Source organism: Melanotaenia boesemani, chromosome 19 (genome assembly GCF_017639745.1).
Source record: "Melanotaenia boesemani isolate fMelBoe1 chromosome 19, fMelBoe1.pri, whole genome shotgun sequence".
Lineage (NCBI taxonomy): Eukaryota > Metazoa > Chordata > Actinopteri > Atheriniformes > Melanotaeniidae > Melanotaenia > Melanotaenia boesemani.
This window is the reverse complement of record NC_055700.1, coordinates 17936426-17955442: the sequence shown is the minus strand read 5'-3', so window position 1 is coordinate 17955442 and position 19017 is coordinate 17936426. Positions and strand designations below refer to the sequence as shown.

Here is a 19017-nt window from a genome sequence, read left to right as displayed (position 1 = left end):
CTGCGCTGCATGCTGGTGAAAGATAAAGAAAAAATAAATCTTGTCTTTTGTCCAGACCTAGTGAAAAGTTTGAAGCGCTACCTAATTTTAAACGGCGCCTACTATCCAAGTGACGTGTGAGAGCACGCATTCTTGCTCTGTCTCTTTAACCAGCAGGCTCCCTGTCACCCTGGTCCCTCCCATTCTTGGAGCCCATCCAGTGTTACTGGCCTGAGATGGGAGCGCACACAGCAGCAGCACCATCACGGCCGAAGACGCTGGATGACTCTGGAAGGGAGTATTAAAATCAGCAATAACCGATTGGTTCTATGGGATAAAAATGGGATAACTAAACCAAGTAGCTCACAAACCACTCTATTCCATCCTAACAGTACCTCTGATGTTGTCGGCGCTCGCGTTTTGCGCTTTTTATCCATTCTTCTGGCGCTGCTGGTACAAAGGCGCTTAGTCCGAAGAGGCAGCACCTGGGATTACAGTTATGTGAATGGGAAAGATTGAACTGAAAGACTACGTTTAAAAACCTGGGATGAGTAACACGGAGAGTGAGTAACCCAGACGGATGTAAACACTTTCCTTCTTTTTTCCCCCCTCCGTGGGAAGCATACCACCCGTGTAACCCTACGAAGACATACTGTCATTGTGTTGGAGCAGATTTTTTCCATTTTCAAATCTTACTCATAAAGTAGCCTTTTTTTGGAATAATGAACGAAAAAGATGAGATCCTTTCCAGTGTTTTCTTCCCGTTCATGACTGGCACATTCCCTGTTTTTGCTCTGACTGAGCAGCCGGGTTCTCTTGTTCAGAATGGGATGCATCGCTGCGACGGCGCAACCTACGGCAAGTGTCAGCAATTAGGCTGTGTGTTTGTGTACGGGTTAGCTCAAGGCCTAATATAAACAGCCTAATATTTTTATACTGGACCCTTGTTCTCTGTAAGGAGAGTGTGGCGAACTGGACTAGGAAGGTTGAAACGGTGCGCACTTGGCGTCACACCCCCTTCATTTCTGATTCAGTGTTGGTCACAGAAATAAACCGGGCACAATATGGTGGAGCCGGTGGGATTCATCGAGGCGTGGAAAGCGCAGTTCCCGGAGTCAGAACCCCCCAAGATGGAGCTACGGTCTGTTGGGGGCATCGAGCAAGAGCTGGAGAGGTGCAAAGCATCCATAAGACGCCTGGAGCAGGAGGTGAACAAGGAGCGCTTCCGTATGATCTACCTGCAGACTCTCCTGGCCAAAGAGAGAAAGAGCTACGACAAACAGAGATGGGGCTTCAGGAAGACACCCCTTAATGAGGGGATGGACCCTGCAGCCACACCGGGTGCAGAGTCCCAATCCCAACAGCCTCACATGCAGGAGACTGGTGGAGTTGGAACAGTTGCTGGTGGATATGGTGTTGGTAGTGTGGGTATTGGGGATAGAGGTCGCTATCAGCCTCTTGGAGATGGAACTGGCAGATCTAAACCCAGGCCTCCACCAGCCAGGAAGTCAGCCTCCCACGGAGATGGCCTGGAGTCAGCCTTTGACATTCCCCAGCAGGCTGAGTCCACATCCTGCGACAACCTAGACGGCCTCTCACCATCCAAACAGAGAGGTGGCGTGTCAGTGTCACCCCGCAGGCCCACCCTTCCTCCTCCAGACAAAGAGCTGCCTTCTGATCCCAAGGACAAGCTAGGGATGGGACTTGGTGTGGCAGCTCTGAGATCCAACTTTGAGAGGATCAAACGGGCCAACTCTCACTCTGCAGGCGATGTAGCTAAGGCACAGGAGAAGCAGCTGCCTCCACCACCACCACCTCCGTTTTACACCAATATGGAATTCCACCATGATAGGGGTTTGGTAAGGGTCAATGACCGTGATGTGTCAGATAAGATCAGCTCTTTGGGCAGTCAGGCCATGCAGATGGAACGAAAGAGATCTCTACACTCCCTACCTGGTAATCTGGCCACTGTAGCAGGTGATCTCAGACCCAGGCCAGTATATAGGGGACGGTCTACCGAGAGCACCTGTGGGTATGATGCAGAATATGAAGATGGCGAGCCCAATCAGCGACATTCAGGCAGGGCCAATGGGGGCAAACCTCCACCTCCTCCTTGGCAACCCTCAGAGTTCCAGGCGTACTCCAGTGTCTATGTTGGTGGGGTAATGATGGGAGAGGGTGGTAGTGGAGATGGAAGAGGTGGAGGTGGTGGTGGGGTCACTATGAGAGATCATGGTGGAGGTGATGACCACCTCCTCACCTGGCCGCGCCGCTCTTACTCCCCAGGTAGCTTTGAGGATGCTGGAGGAGGTGGCGGCTATACGCCTGACTGCAGCTCCAATGAAAACTTGACATCCAGCGAGGAAGATTTCTCCTCAGGTCAGTCTAGCCACGTCTCACCGAGCCCCACCACAGCCTTCCGTCGACCCTTCAGAGAGAAGAGCCGCTCACCGTCCCAGAACTCCCAAAACTCTCAGCACTCCTTCGACAGCAGCAGCCCTCCGACACCACAGTCCCAGAAGCGACACCACCGGCAGCAGGGAGGCCATGTGGTCATGTCTGAGGCCACTATAGTGAGTGTTCGCAAGACCGGTCAAATCTGGCCACCTGCTGCCCATCATGACCTCATGCCCCATGGTAGAGCATCCCATGACAACAGTTTCCATGGAGACCACCTAGGTGAGTGGTTGCTGCTGTATCTAATGTATACTGTAGTAGAGTTTACAAGACATCTTCAAACCTGCACAGAAACAGTTAAATTGAACAACAGCTTGTGTGAGTGAGAGTAATTTAGTCATGCTTGAATTTATTGGCATTTGTTCCTTTGCATTTTCAGACTGCTCTTCACATGATTTGTCTTTCCTCTTAAAACCACAAAGTAGCCAAATGTTCAAGTGATTGATAATGTGCGTAGGATTGTGTGTGCATGCACTGACACATGCAGAACTGTGTCCTTTGGATGGCCTTCTGTGGGAGACAGATAAAAGATCCACCTCTGCGTATTCCCGAAATATCGGTTGGGTGGGTGAACAATGGATGTGGTCAGTCTGGGTTGAAACTACAAGTCTAGCCTTTCTCAGACGACTCCCGCGGCTCTCGTATGCAATTCAAATCACAGGTGTTTTTCTTCCTGCCTGTTTTTCTGTATGCCACTCTGAAATGTGAGGGTTATGAACCAAAAGCTGAAATTCTTTACCAGCTTTTAGCTCAGATTATACAAAAAGAGGGAAAAATCCTTCTGGATCTCTCTATTTTTTTGTATTATGCTTAACTACTGAAGGACAACCACTAAGCCATGGCACCTAGAACCTAACAGCTATCAGGATACATTTGCACCCCAGCAACTGGGCTACCAGGCTGAAACAAAACAACAATTGCATTTTGCTTTGAGAAAGGCACATTACGATGCCTTAGTTTACTGTAAAAGCTCAGCAAAGTTTCCATTGTAGAGTCTGTGCCAGGTCACAAGAGCTAAAAGCAAACACTTCATGAGTAGTTTAAATATTTGATTTTTTTTTTTTTAAACATGGACTGTTGTTTACTGATGTGTGGTTGAAAGGAATCATTCACATTTTGGTGAGTTGTGTTCCAGTGGAGTTCTGCTGTGGAAATAAGTTGTGTTTAAGTGTTTAAGTGCCTACTGTATTGTAACAGTTTTTGGACTGGTGCCCTGTTTGACCAGACAGGCAGCAGGGTGCTGGCATCTCAGACCTGCAACTGAGCCAGGAAGAACGAGGAAGAAGGAGGATGGTAAGATAGTTTTAAAAAAAAAAGAGAGAAAATAAAAGGGAGAGACAGACTGTATTAGGGAGGTTAATGTGAACACTGAAAGTTAAAAGATATCTCATGCTAGTTCTACCTGCACAAAGCGATTGCAAACATAAGAAAATGCCTTGTTAATTTTATGTTGTTCCATCATGTGATTAATTTCTCAGCACGTTACAGTAATTCTCTGTAGCATTGCTCTCTGGTACCTGATAGTGTTTGCAGGTTTCATAGCATCTATAATTCATTTATTTGAATAGAAGTAAGGACCCTGGTGGAATTAGCTAAAATGCTTTTCCAGACAGGATGTGATCATCAAAGTACTGTAATATCCTGTTTGGATGTCCTTGTTAGAAACACTTGCAGTAAAAGGGAAAACAAATTTTGCTTGATGTCAAGTAAAAAGTAAGTACTATCAGCATTTTAGAGCCACTCACGAAGCTCTAAGCTCTAAAAACATTTAAGATTTGACTGTATGCATCTGCAAACACTGATAGCTGGTATCCAGCTAATGGCTAGCTAATTCTCCAGCTGCTGTGTTCAGGATTATCACTGCACTGTCTGTTCTCTTTGTTTTAACATATTTTCCACAACAATGAGCCCTGTGGGAAGTTAAGCGAGCTGGAAAGGGAATGATAGAGATGGATTTTTGGAGGGTTATGTGTTGTAGACAGCAATGCGTTTAGAGGGATAATCTGGAATTTGAGCATAAGAAGTGAAATTTTGGTTAGACACCCTGCAGAGTGGTTGTGCTTTCTAGTTGGGTTAAGCTGATGCCAGACAGGGATGATGCTGAGAGAGAAGTGGATGATCTAGATGACTCTTGCATCATCTTGTGCTCTTGTGATGTGCATATTTCTATTTTTTTTTTACCAAGTGTAATAAAGAGATAGTAAGGGAAGAAGGGTCAGCAGTGTGTTTTTAGTGTGCAGCTGATGATGCTAATAAGAGGGACAGTGTTGTGAGGAAGACTGAGGGAGGCAGAGTGCAAGGCAAAGCTGTCGTTTCTCGCTTCATTGGTCAGGGATGCGGGGGCTGCAAAGAGACACAGATGGGAAGAATTCTCCCGTTGTGTAACAGAAACACACAGACTCAGGCTCTCTTACAAGGACATACACATACTTGATGTGTACTCTTTAATACCTTTGAGGCTGCTTTGCCTTTAGAGGTAGGTGTACTGTAAATGTACCTTAAGTGTTCCTATGGCCTGAGAGTTCTCTTCTCTTCCCTTGTAGCAGTAATTGCTTTGTGGTGTGTTTTGTTTATTGCATGTTGAGGACATTTTCAGTATGAGAGCTTCTACATGCTGAGCCGAGATGAGCAAGTCTTTTGTGGTTTTGACAATAAAAAGACAAAATGAGTGAAAGATTAAATGAAGATATTTCCTTTGAGTCTTGTTCAGTGGGAAAAGCAGGGATGCACTGCAAGTTAAGAACTTGGCTGAGTGAAAAAAAGGAATATGTTAGGAGGCAAAACCATTAGTTGCCAACTCTAATTTTTTTTAACTAAACTAAGCAAACATGAGCTCGGCAGTCTTACATCAAACATTTCGTTATTCACTGTGCGCTAAGTGGCTGACAAGTCTCCTACATTGCCATGACTCAGATTTTATAGCTTCCTGTTTAGGGAAAGACAATTCTCAATAGATATGAAACATAAAAATATTTTAAGATGACAGAAGGAACTTATAGTTTATAAGATCATGCCCTGCAGCACTTGCAACCCTGCGGGCTTAGTCAGCATCAGAAAGTCATCAACTGAAAGTTTGTTTGTTTTTTAATTTAGGAAGCTTACACTGCCTACTATAATGTAGTCTGTGGTGGATGAAAATTGCAAGACTCTCTACATAATATTTCCATAAATTAATTCCAAGATAAATCTGCCTCTAAACCTGTGAATACCTGTGGTTTCGTGCCTCTGATTATGGATACCAAAGCAGGACAGACACAAAAAAATGCTTCAGTTGCTGCATTGTACAACGTCTTTAACTTCCTTCTCTGTGTCATGTTAGTAATGTAATGTAATGTCAGTGAGCATTTTTCCTCTCTTTAGTGAGCATTTCTACTTTTAGGATTATAAATGAAATGCAGTATGTTTATGCATTAAGTAATAAATATAAATGGAAATGTCCTAGTCATTGGTAACTTGTGGCTTTAGATTAGGAATCTCCAACTCTGGTCCTCATTGGCTGTTGTCTGGAGATTTTAGATGTTTCCATGCTTTAACACAGCTGTCCCAAATGATAAATAGAAGTTAACAACATGCTATTGGATCCATTTAATTTGAATCAGATTTGTTAGAACAGAGAAGCACCTAAAACCCATAGGACAGTGGCCCCTGAGGACCACAGTTGAAGATCCCTGCTTTAGACAAAACTTCAAAACTACCAGTAATATCCTGTGAACTTCTTACCTTTCTGCCCAAACAGCTCTCAGCCATTGGGGCTTTTTGTGTCTAACATTGGACAGTGTTTCCCTTAGGACCTGTGGGTTACAGCGTTAGGCATCCACAGATTAGCTTGCACAGGTGTTAACTGTATTCGGAGGACTTGTTGATGTTTCGTGGTCTTTGATTTGTTCCTTTCAGGGGGATGGGATGGTGTTAGACCCATAATCAGTATGTTGACATGTGGTTAGAAGAAAAGAAAAAAAAATTGTTATTCTGACTAAGACCACCCTATAATTTCCATTGTCATTTTAAAATGCATGTAAACTTCAAATCCTAATCCTACTATAATCTTTATTATTGGACTTAAAACATTCAGAAAATGCAGTTGGGAGTTGAATAATTCCCACAAATATATATTATACAGTCAACACATAACATCACATCACACATCTGAAACTACACAACAGTTACAGATTTAGCTAATAAAAGGTTAGCTAGGTTAGCATTGACATTTTCCGCTCATTTTAAAGGCAGAGCGTGTAAGATATACCAACATCTAGTGGTAAAGGTGGGCATAGAAATTACTTCAAAGGCCAAGCATAGTTATGCATGGACAGTGAAATTCTTCAAGTCATAAACATGTTTTCATCTGCTAGTGGATCCAGTGGTCTCAGGTACAGTGATGACTACACTACAGGTAGCTACTTCAATCTCATGTACATATGTACTGTCTTCTTTTATGTGCCTTATGAAGCGTTACTAACACAAACGGTGCTCTTGTAGCTACTTAATACTGGTACCACTTGCACTTTTAAAGTTCAGAACTTCTTTTTACTGCACATACAGTCATTTGTCCATTCAGAGACACTGTAGTAATGTGACACAAATATGGCCGCTGCCATAAGTGGACTCATGGCAAGTAGATATAAATGGCTTATTCTAAGTTATTAAAAACACAATGGTTACATTATTAAGTAGATTAGATACCAATGGAAACACAGTTTATAACGACATATTGCATTTTTCTGCCATTGACCTGTGATTTTGTTACATGCTACGCCTTTAACTTGCACAAGTTATTTTGAAATGCACATCTTTCTAATTAAAAAATTTAGAATAAGAGTAAGAATAGAGTGTTGCAACTTATTTTATTAGCTAACATTTTCCTTAGTGACATAACCAGATTTACCAAAGTGCTAATCTGAAATTAGCTAGCAGCTGAAAGAAAATATGGAAGAGATTTTTTCCCCCCACCATTAACAAAATTCACTGGCACTGTCTGATGAAGGACATTGTAATAAAAAATGTTAAAGTTTAACCTAACTTTTCTTTTCTAACTCCATTTTGTGTATGGATGTGTTATTGAATCATGTGCTGGAAAAGACAAAAAGAAAAGGGCTTGGAACCCCTGAGGGCCCCTCACAGATTACTGTAAATCTGATTATTCCATCTGTGTCATTCTGAGTATTTTTCTAATATAATTTGCTGTTTAACATCATAAGAAACACTGTCGTTCTTCTGTTGATCATGTTGCTTGTGTGTGCATGTGTTTGACTTTCTCATGGTTTTTTCTTTTTCTCTGCAAACACTGGTTAAAGCTGTGCAAGAGTGCTGCCAATGAGTACGAGAGGCTGTATGTGTGAGGTTTTTGTGTGTGTGTGTATCTGCAAATCTGTCCTCTGCATCATGTGATTCGACATTTCCACACGTTTATGAGGACAGGGAGGAGGAAGAAGACCAAACGGAATGCTTTACAGTAGTCTGGTGTGGCACAATGACCCCTTTTCACACAGGTTGGGGAGTGACTATTGCTCTTAACAAAGCTTGTTCAGTGTTTGCAGTTGAGTGAACTTGGCAGGGAAAGCCGGCACACAGTAGCTTCAGGCTCAAAGTCAGGCCCTAAGTGGTGGAAGGACAGAAACGGAGGAAGGGAGGCGAGGGATAAAGAGGTGGAGTTGGAAGGGGGAAAGCGGATCTGGCTTTCTTGCCAGCTGGTGCTAAACTCAGCTTTTCATTGGACTGGTGTGACCTGCTCAGACCAATTATACAGGCTCATAACTGTCTTTTTGTCCCTTTTACTTGAACCAGTCATAAAACTGACTTCTTTATTTGTATTGATGATGGATAATATTAAAAAATATGGACCATAACTCTATTCTGACAAAATATTTACAACATAACCAAACCTTCTGGCAAGTCTGTAAGAGATCCCAGCTGAGTCAGATGGTTGGATGTTTTTGCTCATTGTGTGTTGACTTTCGTGTTTAGTCAGAAGAAATCCCGGCTATCACCGGGGCTGGTCTAGTGTTGGCAGCGGACATCAGGGTGAAGCAGTTCCAGCAACTCCCCCACTGAGAGTCAAACTGGCTGACTTTGTATGTAGGGCTGGAACAGCCAGTGTTAAATGCTCGTGGATGAAAAGTTTTGAGAGTATGAGTCAGCTTTTTTTGTTATTATTATTATTATTATTATCTCTTTGTGTGTGCATGTGTATTTCCTATGCCAAGCATGCAGCCACAATTTTCCGTTGGTGACTGACTAGGCTTGTAAAGAAAGGGGGAAAAATAAAAAATAAAAAAATTTGGAAAATCCCTAACATACATTTTGGTGACTTCTTCTTCCCCATTTGTAACAGCCCCTTTTGAATGGCAGCCATCTTGGCTCTCCAGCATGGCCTGTAGTACTTCATTCACAGACTTCATCAACTTGATAGGCTGCAGCTCAGGGAGACAGCCCTGGTTAAACTGTACTCCTGCTAGCCACAAGCCTTTGGCTTTGTAGTATAAAGTCGTGGTGGTGTGTGCTCTGGATTTCTACAGGTCCTAGGTTAAATGCCTAGGTTGTAAATCATAGCCTCTTCTTGAAGAGAGCAATTTGCAGTTGGGGGGTGGGATGGAAAGAAAATCCAGCTCTCTGGTTTCTGGTAAAAACCACAGAGCAATATGGTATATGTGAATATGTTAATGACTCACACAGTGATTTGCTAAGTGGCACTGAATTCCTTTTATTTTCCGTTTACTCTGCTTTTGGGGGCGGCATAGCTCAGTGGGTAGAGTGGTCATCCTGTAGCCCAAGGGTTGCTAGTTCGATCCTGGCCTGGAAAGCTCATGTCGAGGTGTCCCTGAGCAAGACACCGAACCCCTAATTGCTCCTGATGGGTCGTGGTTGAGAGCCTTGCGTGGCAGCTTCTGCCACCAGTGTGTGAATGTGTGTGCGAATGGGTGAATGTGATGTATATGTAAAGCACTTTGGATAAAAGCGCTATATAAGTACAGACCAGTTACCATTTTCAACTTTTAAGGAGCTTTCAAGTTATTTTACATGTGAATCTTTTGGGTGCTTTAATTAAAGGGGAAAAAAAGCAAAATTCACCACAAAGTTTGTTGTTATGCATTGTCTGTAAACACCTCCCTCTACCTCTCCGCCACCTCCAGCTTGCCTTGTCTATGATTGAAAGTGCAAAGTGTGAACAAACGAAGAAAAAATAATATCACCATTTTGTGGAACATGTCAAAGTAACGTATGACGTTTATGTTGTTACTTACTGTCCAGGAGAAGAGCTAGCTCCCAGTCAAATTGTAGCCTCTTCAGCTCTTGCAGTGCTCACCACTTTGGAAATACAAGGCCAATGTTAATCAAGGTTACGTCGCTTTCTTTATCCAATACCTTCTTTGCCAACGAACATAGTGGGTTTTTTTTAGAGGTAATGTCAGATCCTGGTCATCTGCAGGTCAATGTTTTATTCGGCTCTCCACCATTTTCCTTCGAAAATATGAGCTGACATTGCTTGCTTGCTCCAGTGAAGTGATAATAGTATCTCAACCTGACAGGGACAACTTTTAGTGCAATCTAAAAGTGGCTGCAGCTAAAGAGATGGTCATTGCACCAGTTTGATTCTGCCCCCAGGTGACACATTGACCCAGTGACCTGAGTCTGTAGTCTTGTTGCTCACATGTCACGTACTTGTATGTAATTGAGATTAAGTAGTGACAGAAACCCCTCTAATAATCTGATTATAATAAAGTATGAAACACCATACCAGACTCATTGCTGCACTAATGCATCATGTCCTATATACAGTATTACTTTTAGGATTATCACCCCTCTCAAACCCGTTCTGGCATGTGTGCTTGTTTGACAGCTATACAGTAATGTTTTCATGTTACTTTTTTGATCATGTGGGATTAGTCTGTTTACATTAATACTGGTTATGTCTGCACTACAGATTTGGGATAATCCAGATGTTAAATGAAGCTTTTCTTTTATTTAATCATGCATTTTCTCTCAACACAAAGCTCTGCTCCTCTCCAGTAAGTGTTCATTCAAACAGCTGCTTCCAGTTTTCTTTGCTTGGAGCCAATTAGAGGTGCATCACCTTCTCTGTTTTTGTTTTGGTTGGTTTTCCACCAAAGCAAGGGGAAAAGCAGGGAAGAGATCAAAGTCACGACTACCCCCCACTTCCTGCAGGCACAAGCATGCTTCTCTCTGTAATTGCCGAAGAGGGTTTTACCTGACCGATCCTTATAAAACGGCACAATCAATGCCAACTGTCAGCAGCAGGCGTCCTTGCTGAAATGCAGTAAGACTGTTTAGTCTGTTCCCCTGCACCTCCATGGTTGTCTTAATAAGAATACCAAACCTTGTTCCCTGTGTGTTCCTCTCTTTGTCAATGTTTCTATCGTCTATTTATCATGTTCTCCAAGTACATATACCTTTTAATCTATAGTGGTTGCGTGAACAGACTGCTGATTTAGAAAATCGGTTTAATTGTTGGAGTCTAATTGGAGTTAACTGCAGCTTATTGTCAACGTTAAGGAGTGTTGAAGGTTGTGCAGTGTGCACATCATTTCCCATAGTATCTTTTTTCTAAAATGCTTTTGAATAAAGAAGCTGGACAGAAAATCTATAAAAATAATGAGAAACATTTATGGCCTATATTATCTTTTAGTAACCGTTGCTAGATTTTTTTTTTTTACCACAATTTGTAGATGTTAATTTTTTTTTTTTTGTAACGTTCCACATTCGGATGCTGCTGAAGACCGAAATGATGAAAATGCCAGCTCATTAAATAGCTCGTTATCCAGAGTGGGGATTCCCTCTTTTTTCTTTAGTCAGAAGTAAACCACAGGGTGAAGTTGTTTCCGTTGCAAAGCTAAACTAAGGAAAGAAGGGAGGAAGTATGTCAGACCTTATTAACTACTGTCACTAATGAAGACCTACAGCCTTCAACCTCTTATTTTGTCATATAGGACACATTTCTGTGAATGTGTCACTGCAGACATACTACTTCGATTTTATGTTTAATTAATCTGTACTATAAGGAATGAGATATGCACTTCCAACCTAAATAATACATGACTTAGCAATAACCTGATGATAACTTGAGCAAGAACTGATAAATGCTAATTGTATATATCCTTGATACTTTCCTATTTCTCCAGTGTTTGTTTTCTTTTCTCTGTGCAAGTAAAATTCTGTTTATAGTTTCTTTCTTCTTTGAGCAAAATCTTTTAACAAAACACAGGAAGTAACTTATATTGCAATAGTCAAACAATTGAAACCCACCAGTTTATCACTGCAAGATGTTTTAACTTTGAGAATTAACTCCTCTTTCTTAATCATAGTGGCATCTTTTTCTACCAATTACATAAGCTTGGCTAAGCATAGACTATAGACTGTGGCCTATATGTAAAATGGAGTTAAAATGGCCATCAACAATAAGAAACAAAAAAAGCAAAACAATAAAACAATAAATGAAAAACCAGTGAAATTAAACAGATAAAGATCCAGTAGAGGTGACTCTGCTTGGTCTAAGGCCAGGGTGAATAAGTGGGTCTTAAGATGCGTTTTAAAAATGAAGAGGCTATTTGCAAACTGCACACAGAGGGGCAATGTGTTTCTCAGCGTGGGGGCCACAACTGTATTAACTGTATTGGCACCATCTTCTCAAACAGACTGCACTTTTAATAATGCATAACTTTAACTCTTAATACAAGCTAGCTAAGATTCATGAAAATTAACCAAAAACTGTAGTTACTAAAAAAATGTAAAGCATTTATATAAAAAATAGTTATGCATACACCATGTGCAAAATCTACAGATCTGTAGTCTGTAATTTGACATGGTGCAAATTTGCTGCCATCCAGCAGATTGCCAGTTGTTTTGGTTTCAGACGTCAGGTTAACCAAAAAAGGTCAGTGCTAAAAAGCTGAAAGAAGGATATATCAACAACAACTGTAGTGGAATAGGACATACTTTAATCTATATCCCATTCTTTTATACAGAGAGAAAAAAAACAGTAGTCTAATTAAGAAGAAGAAGAAATACTTTATTAATCCCTTTGGAAAGTCCTCAGGGAAATGACAGTACATAGAGTAATAACTGGAACTAATTTACAATGCTACTGTGAGTGCAAAGTATGAGACTTGTGAGGGACCAAGCAGTTACACTTAGGTTACAGAAAAAAAAAATAAATAAATAAATTTAAAGTAATCTAAACATAAGCTATACAAAATCAACAAGAAAATGGACATATAAGAGGTTAAAGTAACAAAACTCTACTCAAATAACTGGCAACAAAACACCACTAACCCAAACAAACTTACCTAACAATGTGAGACAAAAGGGGAAACAAAGACATGGGGGGAAAACACACAAAAACCTGACTGAAACTAACAAAGTAAAACCCAGTTCCCCCCATGATAATGGAATGTGGTATGGTCCACTTTGTCAGCTCACCCCATGGCCGCCTACTGGTTCCTCAGCCAAAAAACTCAAAAACACAAATAAACAACTAATAACTCATTACAAAACAATGTAAACTAAAATGTACACACTAATTTTAGAATACAGTATTGCGTCACTGACTAAATAAACTAATGAAAAAAAAAAAAAAAAACACAACTGCACATTGCTATGTAAATTAAATCCTGTATGTACAGAAAAACAAAAAAGTATGTTATGTGAATAATACTGTTTATTGCAGGTTACCGCATTTGTGTGGCTGCAAGTGCTGCCATCACAGACTGCAAACATGCTTATTTTTGCAGTAAAGTTAGACATTTTAACAAGTACGTTGATGTAGAATGACTTGCTTTTGGAGCTTGGGCATTCAAGACACTGCAGTTTATTTTTTTGCACTCACTCATTGTTACACACAAAGTATGTACACCATCTTGCAGAGAATATTTGATAAGAAAACTGTCAAAACTTTACTCTGCCTTAAGGCAATGTAGATGAATTATTGATAGCAATTGTCTACAGATGTAATAGTCTGCTACCTGCAATGTTACATTTGCAACTCAGTGAATCTAGTTTTATTATTATTTTTAATCAATCTTAAAGGAATCTCAAAGAGCACCAGCTGCAACAACAACAACAACAACAAACCCACCAGAACGCAGCAGCACGTCTGGTCTTCAACCAGCCCAAAAGCGCTTATGTCACTCCGCTGCTAATCTCTCTCCACTGGCTTCCAGTTGCAGCACGCATCAAATTCAAAGCTCTGCTTTTGGCTTACAATAACCCAAACAGCTCTGGTCTACCTCCACTCCTCAATCCAGAGTTACACACACCCTCTCGACAGTTACGCTCTGCCAGCGAAAAACGCCTAGTGCTCCCACCACAGCATGCCGCAAAATCAGTAGTTAGACTCTTCTTCTGTTGTCCCCCTGGTCGTGGAACGATCTGCCAAACTCCGTCCGATCCGCAGAGTCCTTATCCACTTTTAAAAGCAAGCTAAAGACTTAGTTGTTTAAGGATCATTTCCGCACTTAGCTTAACTCTTCTACTCAACAGTATGAGTTAGAAAGATTTGTCCAGCTCTTTGGTTCAACCAAGTACTAAATAAGCTGTGTGCACTTATGCCCAAGTTGATAGTTTGATGAATTCATGATCTTGTCTTTAAACAAAATAGGATTCAATAGAGAAGTGACCCCAAACTTTTGAACGGTAGTGTATATATATGTATATATATATATATATACATATACATATGTATATATATATACATATATGCCTCTAGCACTACATGACAGCACCTTGGTCCAACTGGACTCACAACAGTCTACCACTTAATTAGGACGTCCCATCTTGTTTGAATTCTTGCTTGTGTTGTTCTTACTCTCAAATGTAAGTCGCTTTGGATAAAAGCGTCTGCTAAATTACTGTAGAATAGAATAAAATAGAATAGAACCTTCTGACCATAGCTTGGACACACACATATAACAAAACCAAGAACTCAGTACAGCCACCCAACCCTTCTACCTGCAGCCTCGTACTACGAGTCCTCTGTCTGCTCCCTCACTCTCACTCTTTCTTTCTGTGTGTGTGTGTGTTTTCCTCTTCCCTCAGGCTCTCTTGGACTTTGTTTGCACTGGGTAGCTAGATAGGTTTTCTCAATAAATGGCAGTTGTTAAAGGCAGCCCTCGCTATTAGAGGTTCAGATGTGCGTGTGTGTGTGTGTGTAAGCTAGTGAGATTGCAACACCAGGAAGAAAAATATAGTTAATCACTTGGCTACCTCTTTGTGGTGAAGAAAAGAAGCCAGTGGAGTGAACCACTAGGCTGTAATGACCAAATTCTTTCGTTTATCAGTTTGCGGGGGGTAACGGCAAACGGGCCAGTCCTCAGCTGATGAGTTGTCATAGTTAAACACAGAAAGAAAGTATGGAGGAATAATAGATGTGTAACAAAAGAGTGTAAAAAATGGCAAGGGGAGATTTGTGTAATTCATGAAAGATGTCCTAAAAAGTGTACTTCAATTTCATTCATTTTTTCCCTTTTAATCTTAATTGATAATAACATGGATTCAGGATGCTGTTTGGAGGATGAGCACTCAGACGGAGAGACAGGAAGAAAGTCTGTTATTGATTGAAGAAGAACAGAATTGCTCTGGTTTGAACAGGCCTTGCTTATTAAATGCATAACAACATTTAAAGGAAAAAAGAAAGGAAAACATTTTACCAGATTGCAAAGTGAAGTTTTATTTCCATTATGCTTTTTCTGTCTCTGGCTCCCTTTTATTGTCTGTTATTTGTTGAGCTTCTTGCTGCAGAGGGACTGGATAAATGTAGGCTCCAGGGGAGGATCAGATTTCATGTTGCATCCTCCTCCCTCCCCTTCCTCCCTCTCTTCCCTGAATGCCCTTCTCTCCTTCTGTGAAATCTCTTTTATGTCACTTAATATCCCTTTCTCTATCCCCCTGACCATTTTTCCCTCTCTGCCTGCCCTTCCTCACTCAGTGCTGCTCAGCCTGGAGCGCACTACACAGCATAAAGGATGATTTTAAACCCAATTTGGCCATAACAGATGCTTTTCAAGTTTGCAGACAGTGCTTGTCCAACACAGGACACATCTCCATGGGTAGCTGGCAGATTGTATTTGTAAGGTTTAAATTTGTTGCTTTCGTTATGAGGCGCTCATGATGAAATCAGATGTTTCCCAGTCAAAGAACAGAATGTGATCATGGTTGTGAATGAAAATCTGGGAAAAAAATCTGTCATTAAATGTGTGATCAGCATCTTTTCAGTCAGTCAGAATTTAAAAAGGTCTTTTTATCTACAGCTCCATTGTTCCTTTTCGTCTTTCTCCCCTCAGTCTATTGTTAAGCCGTCTTTTCTTCTGGCAGGCGGAATAATCCAAGCCGGGAGTTCTCCGTCTGATTCTCCTCCTTGCGTACCTGCCAAAGTGAAAATGAGAAAACCAACTTTGTAGCTTTTTCCGTTTCAACCTGTGCTCCCCTCCTTAAAAAGTACTTAAAAATCTAAGAGGCTCAAAATGCCTGAGAGCCACTTTACCTGAATAATTTCCCTGTTTAGGTTTGGAACATGACAGTCTTTGTCAGAAATCTTGTGTTAATAACCCCGACAGTGAGAAAAAAATGCACACTAAAAGTGTGTGATGTTTCATTAGGTTGTTGCTTCATTTCATAAAGCTCAAATTTCCCCTCTCAAGAGACAAATGAAGGATTATCCTTTTCTGTTCTAAAACCTGGTTGAGCTTTTTCAGTTTCACAAAAAGTAATAAAAATTTGTGTTTCTTGGATTATTTTTACTCTTGTGATGTTGTCTTCTTGGGGTGCTAAGCAGCCAGGTTTTTCATGGGTGCAATGTAAATACACCTTTCAAATATGGCACGAGTTTAAAGGAAAATAAACAGGCTTTCCAGCGGCGTAACATTTATTACCAAGAAGAAAAGAAAAACAAAGAAATAATCGACCAAATACAAATTCTTTTTCTTTTTGTGCTGAGATTAGGAGGATGTTATAGTATGGTAGCACACTAGCTGTTTGTGTTCTTACCACATTTATTTTTAAACCAAGAGACAAACTCCTGCTATGCTGTTGTTTTTGACACTTCCTTTTTACTGTCCACAAGGTCAAAATAGTCTCATGAAAACACATAAACATGTTGAAGCACATGCCAGACCAACAGGTGCCTCTCTGTTCTTCATGTTTATGGCTATTATGACTAAATATGAGGTGTGATTCATCATGTAACATGCCGTGATAGGTGGGTCAAGCACAGGAGATAAACACACAGAGGAAAAAAAAAAAAAAAACTTTTATCTGTCCAAACATCAACACTACAGTTTCTGCATGTCCTCATACTGGAAAGACTTCCAAAAGATCCTTTTTTATTAACCTCAAATTTGGTTTATGTAGATGAAAGTATAACCTTAATATATTTTTAAATACCTGATTCTTGTAGGGAGAGTTTTCCATTCTTGTTTTGATTTATTTCTTTTTTTTTTTCTCATGTTCTTTGCCAGCTCTTGGCTTTTTCTTTCATTCCTTTCTCCAAGTGCTCCAGATTTACACACCATTCTGTGTCATTGTCACTGCTGCTCTTCTCATTTGGCCCACTTTATAAACCTATAAATGGCAAAATGTGCTTGGGGCAAAGTGGCTGTGATTTGCTTAGTGTGACAACTTGTGAAGTGTTGCATCTGTCAGAAGAACAAGGTAGCTTTCCTTACTGAATTGGCACTGTGTGTATGTAGTATAGACATTTTCCACCTCAAAAAATATTTAATGATCTTTGTGTGCTTTATGCACATCCCTTTCTTCTCTGCTGTCTCCACATCAATAAACACAAATGCAAATGCAGATTTTCAGGGACAAATTTGCTGCTTTCGGAGCTGCATACTGACTGATAAAAGGGTCATGTTTGCTCAGATGCCCACATCACTCTCCCTCCGTTGCATATTCACTTTTGTATTATTCATTATTGATACTGGAGCCCACTTGTTGTAAAACTTGAAACTGGCTGTCATGACACTGGGTGTCATATTACCCATCCCACACCCACTAGCCAGACGTCTGTTTATGGCCCCACTGATGCAAAAAATTTTCCACAAATATACTCATGTTTTTCCGTATTTTGGTTTAATATGCAGTGAAAATACAGAAATGCTGACTTCCTTCAGAGTTGATCAGCAGTGCAACATGATCAAATTCAATAAAAACCTGCAACTCTTGTAACAACAACAATTGTATTTGCAGATTAGTGTGCTTATTATTGTATAGATCTTATCTTTTGTTTCAAAATATTTAAAAAAATTGAGGAAAAATGACCATGACAACCTGCAACAGTTCCCTGCAGACTTGAGCATGGGGCACTAAAGTTAAACCTCAGAAATGTAGTAAGCCATGGTGTTACTGTACACATTTTTTGCTAGCCTTGTATAAAATGGGATGTTTAGTGTGCAAACAGAAGAGCTTGTTTGAATATAACACCACTGTAGCAGCAGATCCCTGCCAGTAGATCCACCTTTGAACTGCAAGCTGGTCACCAGCTTGACCAGTATGTGTGTTTGACAGCTGGTGATTTACCAGCTGATCACCAGTTAAACCTGCTCAGGCAAGCTGGCCCACCAGCTAAAGCCCGCAAAACAAGCTATTGAGGTTTGAAGCAGGTTTTAGCTGGATTTTTCCTTATGCCTTGAAAGTCCTGTTATTACTGCTGTGTTACATAATTACTAATACTTATGTGTTAAAGTGCTAAAGTGGGCCTTTTTTCTGTAAAACAGTTCAAAGCTGATAGTATATCAATAACCCTAAATACTGGACTCATAATAGCAGATGATATGAGCAAGTTTAGGTTAGTTAGTCACCTATCATGTGAAATTATTTCAAATATCTAACTAGCTAAACACTAAGAGTCTATATTGAGCATAATACATACTGGGAATACTACAAATAAAGTTCAATGCTTTTCTAGATTTAGTTTTTCTGCATTTAATCATCAATTTTAATTAGTTAAGACACACACTAAAAGAACAGTTTTTGAAGCCCATAAAAACACCATACTCACCATTTCAAAAGCGTTAGAGAATGACAGACATCTGCAGTGTTGACATTAATGACATGCTGTTGTCCTGTTGGATGACAGCCAGTAGACAAGGTGTCTGAAGGATTCCCTGTGTCACAAGAGAAGCTTTGGCTAAGAGTCACAGAAAGATAAACCACACAGAGGTCCTCACACCCAGCACTGTTTGCCCTAGACACACACTGCCTTATGCTTACAGGTGTGTCTTGAGATCTTTACAAAAGAAAAGCGTCGCTCTTTTGTTGCAAAGCATCTGTCTATCAGTGCATCTAATATGTATGCTCCTTTTCCTCTGTGTGCTTTAGATGAATGAGACGCCATGTCTTTGATGTGTAGACAAATATATCTCTTATTTACTGTGTGTACGAGTGGGCTCTGCAGTTTGCCTTGCAAATGGTAAGCATAGAGTGATCTAGCTGAGAACATGGTGCACATAGTCTGCTTTCCAGGCCAGAGATAACTCTATTGGTCAATCCTTAATGGTCCACATCAATCCACAATAACGGCATCCATCTGAAGGTTTTTTTTTCAGTGTAAATCTTTCATCAGAATCAGCT

At 40.6% G+C, this 19017-nt stretch overlaps 1 protein-coding gene across 1 annotated transcript in view; it reads left to right on the top strand.

Moving 5' to 3' along the window:
- The first annotated feature begins 223 nt into the window (after positions 1 to 223).
- The window catches only part of bcr (BCR activator of RhoGEF and GTPase), a 76916-nt gene continuing 58122 nt past the window's right edge, over positions 224 to 19017 (top strand). Inside the window, exon 1 of the mRNA XM_041970890.1 lies at positions 224 to 2658. Within this exon, the coding sequence (XP_041826824.1) occupies positions 1044 to 2658 (1615 nt within the window). The 5' untranslated portion in view covers positions 224 to 1043. The remainder of the gene's footprint in view (positions 2659 to 19017) is intronic.